The sequence below is a fragment of the Pseudorca crassidens genome, chromosome 11 (genome assembly GCF_039906515.1).
Source record: "Pseudorca crassidens isolate mPseCra1 chromosome 11, mPseCra1.hap1, whole genome shotgun sequence".
Lineage (NCBI taxonomy): Eukaryota > Metazoa > Chordata > Mammalia > Artiodactyla > Delphinidae > Pseudorca > Pseudorca crassidens.
In genome coordinates, this window is record NC_090306.1 from 35,112,468 (window position 1) to 35,126,238 (window position 13,771).

General features: G+C 35.4%; 1 protein-coding gene across 1 annotated transcript in view; it reads left to right on the plus strand.

The window, feature by feature from the left end:
* Positions 1-12,368, plus strand: part of MUC19 (mucin 19, oligomeric) — a 97,325-nt gene extending 84,957 nt beyond the window's left edge. Inside the window, exons 59-70 of the mRNA XM_067698686.1 lie at positions 2,867-2,920; positions 3,045-3,092; positions 3,396-3,452; positions 3,619-3,666; positions 5,486-5,515; positions 7,719-7,750; positions 7,839-8,001; positions 8,339-8,376; positions 9,601-9,715; positions 10,665-10,700; positions 11,346-11,454; positions 12,153-12,368. Of these exons, the coding sequence (XP_067554787.1) occupies positions 2,867-2,920; positions 3,045-3,092; positions 3,396-3,452; positions 3,619-3,666; positions 5,486-5,515; positions 7,719-7,750; positions 7,839-8,001; positions 8,339-8,376; positions 9,601-9,715; positions 10,665-10,700; positions 11,346-11,454; positions 12,153-12,336 (914 nt within the window). The 3' untranslated portion in view covers positions 12,337-12,368. The remainder of the gene's footprint in view (positions 1-2,866; positions 2,921-3,044; positions 3,093-3,395; positions 3,453-3,618; positions 3,667-5,485; positions 5,516-7,718; positions 7,751-7,838; positions 8,002-8,338; positions 8,377-9,600; positions 9,716-10,664; positions 10,701-11,345; positions 11,455-12,152) is intronic.
* Positions 12,369-13,771: the final 1,403 nt, after the last annotated feature.

Sequence of the window (13,771 nt, forward strand, 5' to 3'; positions counted from 1 at the left end):
GAACATTGCAATAGGTTGAGATTTTGAACTTAACTTTGCTGAAATAAAAGGTGGGAGAGTGTTTAAGTGCTGGGGTTAGCTAGTGGGAAAGTACTAGACAGCGTTAGGGGAGAGGTTGGTTTCTGTGATTTGGTGATCTGTGTTTGCTAATTGGTGCTTATAGAATGAAGTTAGGCTCCTACCTTCCCACAGTGACAGGGAGATAGGGGCACTATGTTTCTTTTCTGTTTTTATTGAAGTATAGTTGATTTACAATATTATATTAGTTTCAGGTATACAGCATAGTGCTTCAATATTTTCATAGATTATACTCTATTTAAAATTATTACAAAATAATGACTATATTCCCTGAAAGTATAATATATACTTGTTGTTTACCTATATTATATACAGTAGTTTGTATCTCTTAATCCCTACCTCTATCTTGCCCTTTCCTTCTTCTCTCTCCCCACTAGTATCCACTAGTTTATTCTCTATATCTGTGAGTTTGTTTCTATTTTGCTATATACATTTGTTTGTTTTATTTTTTAGGTTCCACATGTAAGTGATAACATACAGTTTCTGTCTTTGTATGACATTTCACTAAGCATAATACTCTCTAGGTCCATTCACATTGTTGCAAATGGCAGAATTTCATTCTTTTTTATGGCAGAGTAATATTCCATTATATACGCATGCACACATATATACTTACTACATCTTCTTTATCCATTCATCTGTTGATGGACACTTGGGTTGCTTCCCTATGTTGGCTATTGTAGATAGTACTGCTTTGTACATTAGGGTGCATGTATCTTTTTGAATTTGTGTTTTTATTTTGTTTGAATATATATCCAGGAGCAGAATTGTGGGGCCATATGGTAGTTCTAATAGATTAAAGACCTAAATGTAAGACCTAAAACCATAAAATTCCTATAAGAGAACATAGGCAGAACACTCTTTGACATAAATCATAGCAATATTTTTTTGGATCTGTCTCCAAAAGCAAAGGAAATAAAAACAAAAATAGGCAAATGATTTTCTCCAGAAGCATTCCCGGTTACAAATTACCTCCCTCCTATCCCCTCAGGCTGTCTCCTTGCAGCCAACAGCAGTCCTCCCCCCAGGTTTGCTCTCCAATCCCCACGTTCAGCTCTCAGCCCCCATGTGCACCGGTAGACACACGTCCCAGATTGGGGCATGCAGGGTTATGGTGCGGACTGTCTGTGTAGGTGTCACTGTGTCCTGTCTGCCACACACCCTCCTTCAACAGCCTCAGATGCTCCCTTTCTGTCCCAACTGATTTCCCTGTCAGTGAGGGGTCTTCCCCAGATGTGGGAGCCTCTCCTGTGCTTCAGCTCCCCACCAGGGGCACAGATCCCATCCTGCTTCCTCTCCTTTTCTTTTTCCCTTCTTTCTTTCATCCTACCCTGTTATGCGGGGATCTTTCTTGTCCTTTCCGGTGTCCAAGGTCTTCTGCTAGTGTTCAGCTGGTGTTCTGTGAGAATTGTTCCATCTGTAGATATACTACTGATGCATTTGTGGAGAGAGATGAACTCTCCATCCTCCTATTCCCCCACCATCTTGGTCAGAATGGCCATCATCAAAAAATCTACAAACAATAAATGCTGGGGATGGTGTGGAGAAAAGGGAACCCTCACGCATTGTTGGTGGGAATGCAAATTGATACAGCCACTATGGAGAACAGTATGGAGGTTGCTTAAAAAGCTAAAAATAGAACTACCATATGACCCAGCAATCCCACTACTGGGCGTATACCCAGAGAAAACCATAATTCAAAAAGACTCACGCACCCCAATGTTCACTGCAGCACTATTTACAATAGCCAGGACATGGAAACAACCTAAGTGTCCATCGACAGATGAATGAATAAAGATGTGGTACATATATACAATGGAATATTACTCAGCCATAAAAAGGAACAAAATTGGGTCATTTGTAGAGACATAGATGGACCATGAAAGAGTCAAAAAGAGAAAAACAAGTGTCATATATTAACGCATATATGTGGAATCTGAAAAAATCGGTATAGATGATCTTATTTACAAAGCAGAAATAGACACACAGGTGTAGAGAACAAAAGTATGGATACCAAGGGGAAAGGGGTGGTGGTGGGATGAACTGGGAGATTGGGGTTGACATATATACACTATTGATACTATGTATAAAATAGATAACTAATGAGAACTTACTGTATAGCACAGGGAACTCTACTCAATGCTCTGTGGTGACCTAAATGAGAAGGAAATCCAGAAAAGAGGGGGATATATATATATATATATATATATATATATATATATATATATATATACACATATAGCTGATTCACTTTGCTGTACAGTATAAACTAAAATAATATTGTGAAGCAACTACACAGCAATAAAAAAAATAAGCAAATGAGACCTAATTAAATTTAAAAGCTTTTGCACAGCAAAGGAAACCATCAACAAACAAAAGACAACCTCCTGAATAAGAGACAATATTTACAAATGATATGACTGACAAGGGGTTAATATCCAAAATATATAAACAACTCCTACAACCCTCCCCAAAAAACTAATATGGGAGAACCAGGAAACCAGGATATAGGAAGCAAAATAGTTAAGTGTGAAAATAGTTTTTGTCATTAAGAGAAGGGGGCCCTTAAATGATAAGGCTACCAGGGTCATAGGAAAATACTCAATTCTTCTTTGAGCCAGGAGTTGCTATGTTAGGGCCTGTTTCAATGGCAGGAGCATGAACCAGCATTAGTAGGTGTACTAGTACACTCCAGGTGCTTTGAGACTCTTATTCTTTGTGAAGATGTCTTCAGACACACTCTTCTGAGACCAGAAAAAGTTCACTGCTCTTTCCCTATTCATTTTAGTTACCTCCAAGGAAACATCTGAAACAACCAGTGCTCCTGTAATTTCTACCACAGGTAGGTCAAATAATAATAAATGAACTTTGCTTGGTGGCATCTTAGAAGACAGGGCAGCTTACCTGAAGTTAAACTCTAGCTTTTTTAGTCCCTCTACTCACCACGTTTGTGCCTCTCTTAGCAGTCACTGCTTCCACAGGAGTCAAGGAAACCTCTGGAACTGGAATGCAAACAGATGAATGCTAGCAATACAGACCCTTCAATGATCAGTGTGCCTGTGATTATATATGAGGAGTTGAGTTTGGAGGAGAGGAGTGGTGGGAAAGGAACAGCAAAGAAAGGCCAGGAAGATTATCCTACATTTCCTTTTGGAGTATGACTTTGAAGTTCAACTAGGGATTTGTTTTTTCCTCCAGGATTTTTTTGGGTTAGGCTTTTAGCAGAACACCTCACTGGAAGACTTAGTTATGACCTTGAAATCTCTGAGAATGGGATTATGAAATTGCATTCCTGAAATTTTAAATATTTCCCTCCGCAGGCTCCACCTCAGTGTCAAATGGAATCACAACAAGCCCCAAAGTGTCCTACCCAGGTAAAATGAAATGACCCAAATGCACTGGAATGAATTGTCTCTTCCACACGAAGCTTTCCTTAATCGTGAATGTGTGTGATCATTTGTGCGTGCATGCATACACACAGAAACTTGATATGCGTACATGATATCTAATAAATAAAATGACAGCATTATCCTTTTACAGAAACCACTGTAGTAGCAACAGGAGATCAAGAAAATGAAAATAAAACAGGTCAGTATGGGAAAAGTACTGATTTTTTTGTTATTCAACTAACACTTCTTTAATACCTTACATGTGCTAGACTCTGTAGCAGCCCTTGCCATTTTATTATTTTGTGTGTGTGGGGGGGGAAGAGATTATTTTTTTAATATAAATTTATTTATTTGTTTGTTTTTATTTTTGGCTGTCTTGGGTCTTCGTTGTTGAGTGCAGGCTTTCTCTAGTTGCGGCAAGCAGGGCCTACTCTGTGTTGTGGTGCATGGGCGTCTCATTGCCATGGCTTCTCTTGTTGCGGAGCACGGGCTCTAGGTGCGTGGGCTTCAGTAGTTGCAGCATGAAGGCTCAGTAGTTGTGGCACATGGGCTTAGTTGCTCTGCAGCATGTGGGATCTTCCAAGACCAGGGTTCAAACCGCTGTCCCCTTCATTGGCAGGCGGGTTCTTAACCACTGTGCCACCAGGGAAGCCTGGAAGAGATTATTATCTACACAGATACTATCGTTATAGTGTATTTAATGCTTCTCAAACACGTGCACAGCAATTATGGTCCTGGGAGTGCACTGAGACTGTTAATTTCTGTTTATTAGTTGGTAGGGTTGAATGAAGGCATTAGGGAAGAGATCATTGATTTCAATATTGGCTAGGGTGAGGAGGGAATTCCTGTCAAATGGCACTTAAAAAGACAGCGACTTGAGACAGCATGAGTGACTTCAGGAATCAACCAGGTATTGGTAATATTTGTATGAGGTTCAGGGAAGAAATGAGATTAGATAGGTAAGCAAAGGAATGTTTATGAAGGACCTTATTTCCAAACTTAAATGAGACTTTATCCTTACAATAAATGGGGTCTCCTTAAAGATTTTGTTAAGAGAATGATATGATCAGATAGGTCTTAGAAAAATTGCTGATAGCAATGTGGAGCATATGAGATTGTATCTTATTCCTCCCGTTACAAATTTTTTCAATGAACTGGGAATTCTGGGTAGGGAAAATTTTCTGCTATATTTATGCCTAAACACAATTTCTCTCTGCTGTTGCTGGTTTCTGGTAATCTGTTAAGCATTTATAATTGAGAATTAGCCTAGTGTCCCCTTAGTAAAGAGAAATATTTTATGCCCCAAACTTGCACATCTTTAATTAATTTATTTTCTGTTTTTCTGTACCTATTATTTGTTGGGGTCCTTTTACTCAAACATAAAGAAACTTTAAGTTCTTCTCAAATATTCTGTTATTTCTAGTTCAGCCTTCTGCTTGGTAGAGAGAATAAAAATATTAATCTGAATTTTAGCAGTTTGGAAATAGAATTTGCAATTGGAGTGGATTGTTAGGTTGATGAAACTTTGTGATAAGTGAAGCCTCACAGAAAATAGTAAGCAGTTTAAAGCATTTTGTGGGAGTGGAGACAGAACAAGATTAAAATATTGTAAGACAAAAAGAGGATAAAAATTCTTAAAGGATTAAAACCAGGCAACTAATAATACTTATATCTTTTCTATATCTGAGTTATCCTTTTCCTTGTTTGATTATACATTTTATTGTCCTATTTATCAGAACTGTCTTCTGAGAAATTTTGAAGAGAAGTTTACCTTGATTCTCATTCTGCCTTTTGATTCTCATATTTTCCTCCCATTAAAATTTGAAATCTAAAAGAAACACTTTCTAATGGTGGAATATCAAATGCCATGAGGAGTAGAAAGGGAAGATTGATGGCAATATGTCTGTTTGTAAAACTAGCAATGTGGTCAAGTGCTTTCAGTGATTAGAAAACTATATTTATTCCAAACCTATTCCAGTAACTTTAGAGATTAATATGAGGTGTCTGTTTTTACACAGGATGTCCAGTATCACTTCCACCGCCTCCAGGTAAGCTTACCTCCACTTGAAAATCAAGCATCCTACATTAATGGTTTTTCTTGTAAATCAAATTTCAGAGGTCATGCCAATGAAAGTTACTAGCTATGGAAGTGTGATAAAATAGGAAAACTTGAAGTGTATGAATTTAGCTTTTATTCACCAAATAAATAGTGAGTGATAGTTTGTTTTGTCACACACAAACTAATAAAGCCAAACCAAACAAATGCATCTTGTCACTTAGTCAAAATAGAGTTTACTAAATAAAGTGTTTCATGTAACTATACGATACCTTGATCAAAATATTGCTACTCGATAGTATTTTTGAAGCTAAATAATTCCAGCTTTTATTGAGGACTGAATTTTAGCAAGAAAAATTAGGCATAACCAGAGTTCAATACTTTTAGAGGACTTTGAGTTCCTCTAAAATTATCAAGCCAATGTGATGTGCTTTGTACAAAGTGGCAAAAGTTACCAAAAAAATCATTCTCTGATCTTAGGATATAGTGGGAGAAGGGAGATTTTCAAAGAAACATAGGTAATTTTCATATAAGGCTGAAAATAAATTTCACAGTGAAATATGTGACCTATGTATTATATAGAGAGCACATGTTATGTGTCACACATATTACATATATTGTATACTTTGGAAGGATTCTCGTGTATTTCATTAGCGAATTGGAATTTGAGAACAATAAGTAGGCTATTTCAGGGTATGTAAATGAAAGAAGTGAGACAAGGTCGAGATGATAGATTGGAGACATGTTATGGCAACCTCAGAAGGCAGAATGCTAAAATAAAGTATTTAGTTTACAAGACTGTAAGGGGTATCAGAAGTTCTTAATTGAAGCAATGATGAGATGAAAAGTAGGCTTTAGAAAAACTGTTCTACCTATGACACAGACAATTGACTGGATCAGAAAGAAGACTGAGTCAGACTTCCCCAAAAAAGCCAGATTCTGCTAGGTCAAAGATACTAAGATCCTGCTTAAGGATACGGGGTGGGGGAAGGATAAGCTGGGACAAAGTGAGAGAGTGGCATGGACATATATACACTACCAAACATAAAATAGAGAGCTAGTGGGAAGCAGTCGCATAGCACAGGGAGATCAGCTCAGTGCTTTGTGACCACCTAGAGTGGTGGGATAGGGAGGGTGGAGGGGAGGGAGATGCAAGAGGGAAGAGATATGGGGATATATGTATATGTATAACTGATTCACTTTGTTATAAAGCAGAAACTAACACACCATTGTAAAGCAATTATACTCCAGTAAAGATGTTAAAAAAAAAAAAGATACTAAGGTCCTGGAGTAGTATTGTAACAAGTAAAATCAGGAAAGGAAGGGATTCAAGTGAGGATAAAGATACAAGATTTTGCAATTTGTTCAATGCCAAATGATGGAAAGGAAATAATCAAGATGACTTCTAAGTTTTAAGCTTAAGTATTTGAAAGCATAGTTCAGCGCGTAACAGGAGGTGGCCAGCTTAGATGAAAAACTGGTTTTAGGGGAAAAATGATTCAATCTATTTTGTGCACATTTTGTGCACGTGTCTGAGTTTCTTTTAAATCTGCCGAGGTGCTGTTTATTAGGCCAAGGGAGATCTGGGTCCGTAGCTCACAAGAGATGTTTATACAGGAGCTAGAAGTTTGAGAGTCATCCACTTGATGTTACAGTAGATACTGTAAAGATGGAGGAAGGTACCAGTGGGAAGAATAGAGACAAAATGAGAGGGAGGAGGAAGTGCTGCTAACAGGAATTTCAGAGTGTTCAATCTGAAGGAAGAATGTTTCCAAGAAGGTGAGAGGTAAAAAAATGTCAGCTATTGTAGGGAACTTGAAAAGCTGAGAAAGAGTGCTTGGGACTGGTAATTATGAGGTCTTGGTGACTTTTAGGATTGTGGAGACAGAAGTCAGAAAGTGAAACAATAAGTAAAACAGTATCCATAAGATTTATTGACCACTGACAGGAGAGGTCAAGAATTATCCTTTCTGAGGATTGTAAAAATAAGAACTATATATATGCTTGCTAAAGACAGTTTGCTCAGAGTAGGGGGAGGTGATTTATCCACCTTAAAGCACCTTACAATCCTTCATAATTCTGTATCTCTGAAATACTAGTGCCAATTCAGTATTGGTCAACCTGGTGGTTATTACAGATAATTGACTGTTATAGTTTGCCGAATTTAATTAGCATTTGTCATTTCATGTTAACAGTTTGTCATGGTCCACTGGGAGAAAAGAAGTCTGTAAGTACACAGTTTGTCTCTACTTTAATCCAAATTTGCTGTCATTCCTGTATTCAAATAGAAGTCTAAACTTCGTTTGTTTTTGTAGCCTGGAGACATATGGACTGCCAATTGCCACAGATGCACCTGTACAAATGCAAAGACCGTAGACTGTAAACCCAAGGAGTGTCCTTCTCCACCCACATGCAAAACTGAAGAGAGGCTTGTAAAGTTCAAAGCTAATGATACCTGTTGTGAAATCGGGTACTGTGGTATGTATTCATAATACATTACTTGAATTGAATAGTTGTTTACTTATTCACGCATTCAAGAGATATTTATTGAGCTACTAATATGAGTCAAATGCTTGATGGGTGTGATAAATAAAGCAGAATCAATACTTGTCCTCTTAAAGCTTACTATCTTTGGAACAGGGGAAACCCAGTTAAGAATGTAATCAGTAGGTTAAAAGGAGATGATGGTGTTATGGGAAGAAACATTATAATGTTTCCTTATTGGTTGGTAAATATGATCTCATATACAATTTCTGTTTTGTAAATAAAAAATTATAATATTTATCTTAGGGTAAAATATGTACTTATTTTTCAGAACCAAGAACATGTTTATTTAAGAATATCGACTATGCGGTAAGGTCATTTCTACTTTAAAATACTTTTATTAATATAATTTTGAATAAATGCAGGCTCTTTCGGCTAATATGAAAAAATCATAGATAATGGTGGAGTGGAATTTATTTCTTTCCCATATTCCTTTCAAAAGAAAGGTCAAATGCAATATCCACCATAACTTGCTTCAAAAGGGGGCAATATACTTGATCACTAATCTAGCAATGGAGCTTCTGAACAAAATTTCCCATGGGTCTCACCAAATGGAGAAGACATACAATGTTCAAATCAGTGAAGAGAGTTAAACTGTAATTATAATCAGAAAGATCAGATGGCGGAACAGTCAGAGATCAAATACGAAAACCCAAAAGACTAGAGCTCTACTATAGGGATATGGCAACACAGTATATTCAGGGCTGGATTTGACAATTGATTTGACATATTGAAAAGTAATTTAACTTTCTAGGAAAAGTATCACAAAACCATAAAAACCAGATGATTCTCAAACTGATATTAATAAATTTGAACTGGTGATACTAAATATTACAACAATCTAAATATAAAATAAAATATGTGGTATGTTAGGAAATACATAAAACAGAGCCTATAATTTAATTTGATATAACTCATTTATTACACTCACATTTCTACCTGGGTTTCTTAAATTTTAGTTTCCAAAAGTTATCTGACTTGAGAATCTATGACAGTTTTGAAATATAAAATGAGACTATGTTTAAAGAACAAAGAAAAGTTTTACCTCTAATCATTTTTATGCAAAAGAGTTGAAATAATAAAATTTCAGTTTACCAGAAAGTTTACTTGTGGTTTGAGGGCCTGATATAAATGGAATTTCCCCAAACTGATGTTTGAATTTTAAACATAAAGTAATTATAAAGCAATCTAGAGAGATTTAAAAACACAGGAACACAAGGAAAGATAGAAAATATCTTTTGGGACTTTTCTTTAAAATCCTTGAAAAATATAATAGAGCTACTATAGATGAATCTTAATTTGAGAATTGAGAATCTTGACACATTCTGTGCTCTCAGTGAAGACCTTTGATTTATTCATGGAAGTAGAAGACTTTAATCACCTTTTCTTAAATATTAATTTAATGGCTGAAATTGCCTCTGGAAATTCACTAAACATTATAAATTTGAAAAAAGAATTACAGGTTTTATTGTCAACCTGAAAAATAAATCAAGATGAATACTCATTTGTTCTGTCCCCCTCCCTACCTCCCAGGTTGGTGCTTCATTTGGTGACCCCAGCAACCCATGTGTCTCCTACTTCTGCCACAGCACAGGTTTTGTTGCGGTGGTACAAGACTGCCCAAAGCAGACTTGGTGTGCAGAAGTAAGTCATCTTCTTAAGCAGTGAACAAGGTTCACTTCTCATGTTACATATAAACGCAACCTGTCTTCTTCCTTATTTGGAAAAGTTTGTGCCTGGACAATAGTTATACATCTCCTGTAGATTCCATTCCAGTTATGTCATACACATTTTATTGCCAAGTATACTTTTCATATCAAATATATATTTTCAGGTTCTATAAAACTTAATCTAGTGCTAGTCTAGAAGTAAGTTACTGTAGAAAGCATGTTGCTGCTTTTGAAACAAACAAAAAACTGTTTTTTTCAAGGTTCATGGATTCAGCTTAATCATTTTCTGTAAAAGAACACATTTTTTTAATATAATCACATAAATGCGTACTGTTCAGATCTCTCTTTGTGCCACAATTTTTATCCCCCGAAAATATGGTGAGGGTTTTGTATTAATGAATGCTTAAGTTTAAATTACTAAGGAAGGTTTAAATTTAACTATTTTTTCTTTCTGAAGCTATAATTGATAATATAGTTTAAAGTTTTATTTTAGAACTCCAGTGTTGGCTTTCAACATTTACTGAGTTTTTACTTTGAGACATTGATAAGTTTGAGGGTATAATAATTTATAAGACGAAAATCCTGCCCGTGAGAAACTTAGTGTCAAGTAGTAATGTTATTGTGAAAGTATTTTTTTTCAATTCAAATAGGGAGGAGTAACTTTTTATTTTTTGGTATTTTATTTTAAAGAAGAACTTAAACATTGTTTTTCCCTTTCTGACTACTGTTGAAAAAATTTGGTGTCAGTAGTCTCATTTTTATTGCTATACTCTCCCGTCTGTGCTGACTGGATCTGAGATCAGCGTGTCTATCTGTTCCATTTCCCCCTTTGTGATGCTATTTCAATATGTTAACAATGTTATATTATTTATAGGAAAATACAGAGGTTTTTCAGCCTGTTTCTTTTTCTCATACCCCTATAGGAAGCCAGAGTCTATGATTCAAATAACTGCTGCTATACATGTAAGTAAAATCAAGTTCCACATACGGAGGAAATGTAAACTGTTGACAAAAATTTAGTGTTTCTTTAAAACAAAATGGCAGATCATTAATAGAAAGTCTCCTGTGTTTTTAACACAACAGGTAATCTAACCATATGCATACAATTAATTACACAAACAATTAATACAAAGTATTATATTTTCTCACGCATGTTGGTTGCAGCATTCTTCCCGGTAAAAACCAGTGATGTTTACAAGGGAGAAAATTTAATTTTCATGGAAAAAAATTAGTTTGCTCTCCTAACATCAGTAGGTTATGTTGTAAATTGTTGTATTAGATCATAAGGATGATCAGCAATGAGAAAATGGATATCAGAAACAACCATCTCTCTGTCTTTTCTTCCTTCCCTCTTTCTTCCTTCCTCCTTCTACCTTCTTCCCTTCCTCCTCCTTCTTTTATTCTTTCTTCTCCTATGATAGTAATAATAGAATAATAATAACATTTATTGAGTATTAACGAGGTACCTTGTTCTGGATGCTGAGACAGTTAAACCCTTTCAATAACATTGTGAAGTATTTGTTGTTATTATTCTCTACTTTATGGTTAAGAAAACTGAGACTTAGCAATTGTTAATGTTGAACCTCATTTTTGACTCTGTTATCCTAGGTAAAACTAATTGCAGATCTTCACCTGTGAATGTGACTGTTAACTACAATGGTTGCAAGAAAAAAGTTGAGATGGCAAGATGCACAGGGGAATGCAAAAAGACTCTCAGGTAAGTTTCTCCTTGAATGTATACTGCACATTAATTTTGGAACACTGTGGAGAAAATTAAGCGTTTAAAACATTACATGGACAAATGTTTACATGAGAGCTAATGATCAGGACCTGATTAAAATGAAAATATTAATATCTGCAAATCAAAATAAACATTTTAAATAGTAATTAATTCATTTTGAAGTAGTTTTCTAAATAAGTCAAACATAATACATTTATGACAAATGTATTTATTTTCATATAGTGATTACAGAGATTACTTAAGCAAATACTCTTGCTAAAAAGTGAGTTTTTAAAAAGTTGCTTACATTTTAGACATAACATATATTACGTATTTTTCCTTTTGTACACTTTTGCATGTAGATTAATATATGGAGAATAATAATTTGATATTAATTGTATATTTAAAAACTGTTTTGTTTATATTTTTTGCACCATAATGCTCTAATTATGAAATGGTAAATCTCTCCATTTTGGACTTTTTTTCATTTTCTTTTTTTTTTGGTCTTACATACCAATTTTAATGAATCCATACCAGAAGTTTACAGTAAAGGGGGAAATGCAAGGTGTAGGGAAAGAATAAGTTGGTTGGAAGACTTGCTAAATCACTTAGACAATTAGAATTTGAGCATTGATGTCAATTTATTTCAGAAGACATTTTGAAATTATTTATTACCTAATTTTCTTTTTTTTTAGGTATGATTATAATAAATTTCAGTTGAAAAATTCATGCCTTTGCTGCCAAGAAGAAAACTACGAGTTCAGAGAAATTGTTCTTGACTGTCCTGATGGCGATACAATACCTTACAGATACAGGCACATCACGACGTGTTCCTGCTTAGACATGTGCCAACAATCTATGACCTCAACAGTCAGTTAATAGTAAATAGCATTACCTTTCCAGTTGTAACAGACCAGGTATTTATTTTGTAAGTGAACAAAAATAATGACTTTAATAATGAGAATAACTAAACATTTTATGTCACTCAAAATGTGAGTTGCCATTATGAGTCATTTTGTTCTTTTATTGACTGGATCTGAAAAATAAATACAACTTTTCAAGCAATTAGGGAACATATGTATTTATTTGGTAGCAATGAGAATTCTAGAAGTCAAGGAGAAACTGAGTCATATCATGGCTCTCCAGTGTACTCACCTTTTACTCTTCATCTGGATGAGGCCATTTTCCTGTTTTGTTCCTTCTCTTCACAGCTAAACTTATGAAAATGTAAATTTTGTTCATCACCCCTTTCATTCTATGACAACTCCCTCTGCTGAGAACACCCATGGCCTTCTTATGATTTTTTCTGTAGGATCTGATATCATTTTCACTCTTCCTTTCTTGAAACATTTTCCTTGCTGTTTCTGTGACATCATTTTAAATTAGTACTTCTACATTCTGTGGACACCTTCACTTTTTCCAGTCTTTTAAATCTCAGTTCTCCAAAGTTGTATCCTGTTCCTCTTCTCATTTTACTGAGGCTTCTTAGACAATTTCACTAACATAGGCAGATGTGTTTATACATGGAGGACCTCCAATCTATATCTCCAACCCCAAACTCTTCTTTGAATTACATTGATAGAACTACATTGATAGAACTCTGAATTTACATCTCTAACTGGACATTCTGTAGGTACCACAAATTAAGCAAGACCAAAACTAAATTAATGTCACTCCCCCAATCCACTCTTTTACTTGTATTTTGCATATCATTGAGGTAGTTAGCTAGAAGAAGTTGAGGTTCAATAATATCATGACTGTCATCTTCAGTACATTCTATACTTTGCTGCCTCACACTCATACCCTTCTTCCTATACGTATATTTCCAAATGTGTCTTGCACAACATTGTTTACATATGCAAAACATGCATAGTTACTAGCACTCTTATTCCCTTCCCAAACCCAATTTATCATAATCCACTTCTGTACTACTCACCTTTTTATATGACTTGGATTATTGGTACATTTAACTATCATCAAACACTGTATGTCCAATGGTGTGTGGAGAAACTAGGTTTCTTGGTAACTAGGATCTTGGTAACTGCCAACAAAAGGTGAATAATAACTAAATACAGGTGGATATTACAGGTACTTTTAAATTTGGTCCCAAGGCCTTCGGCTTTCCTCCGTGTCTTGTCACTGGTTCCAGGTTTTTCTTCCTCTCAGTCTATATCCGAGTTGGTCATTTGGCAAAATATTGCAAATTTGAGCCTTTAAAAATCCAAATGGATGAGGTTGTAAGAGTTGTTCCATACCTTTTACCTTAGAGAATATTAAACACAGAATCAACTATACACCTACATCTCAGCCTTTA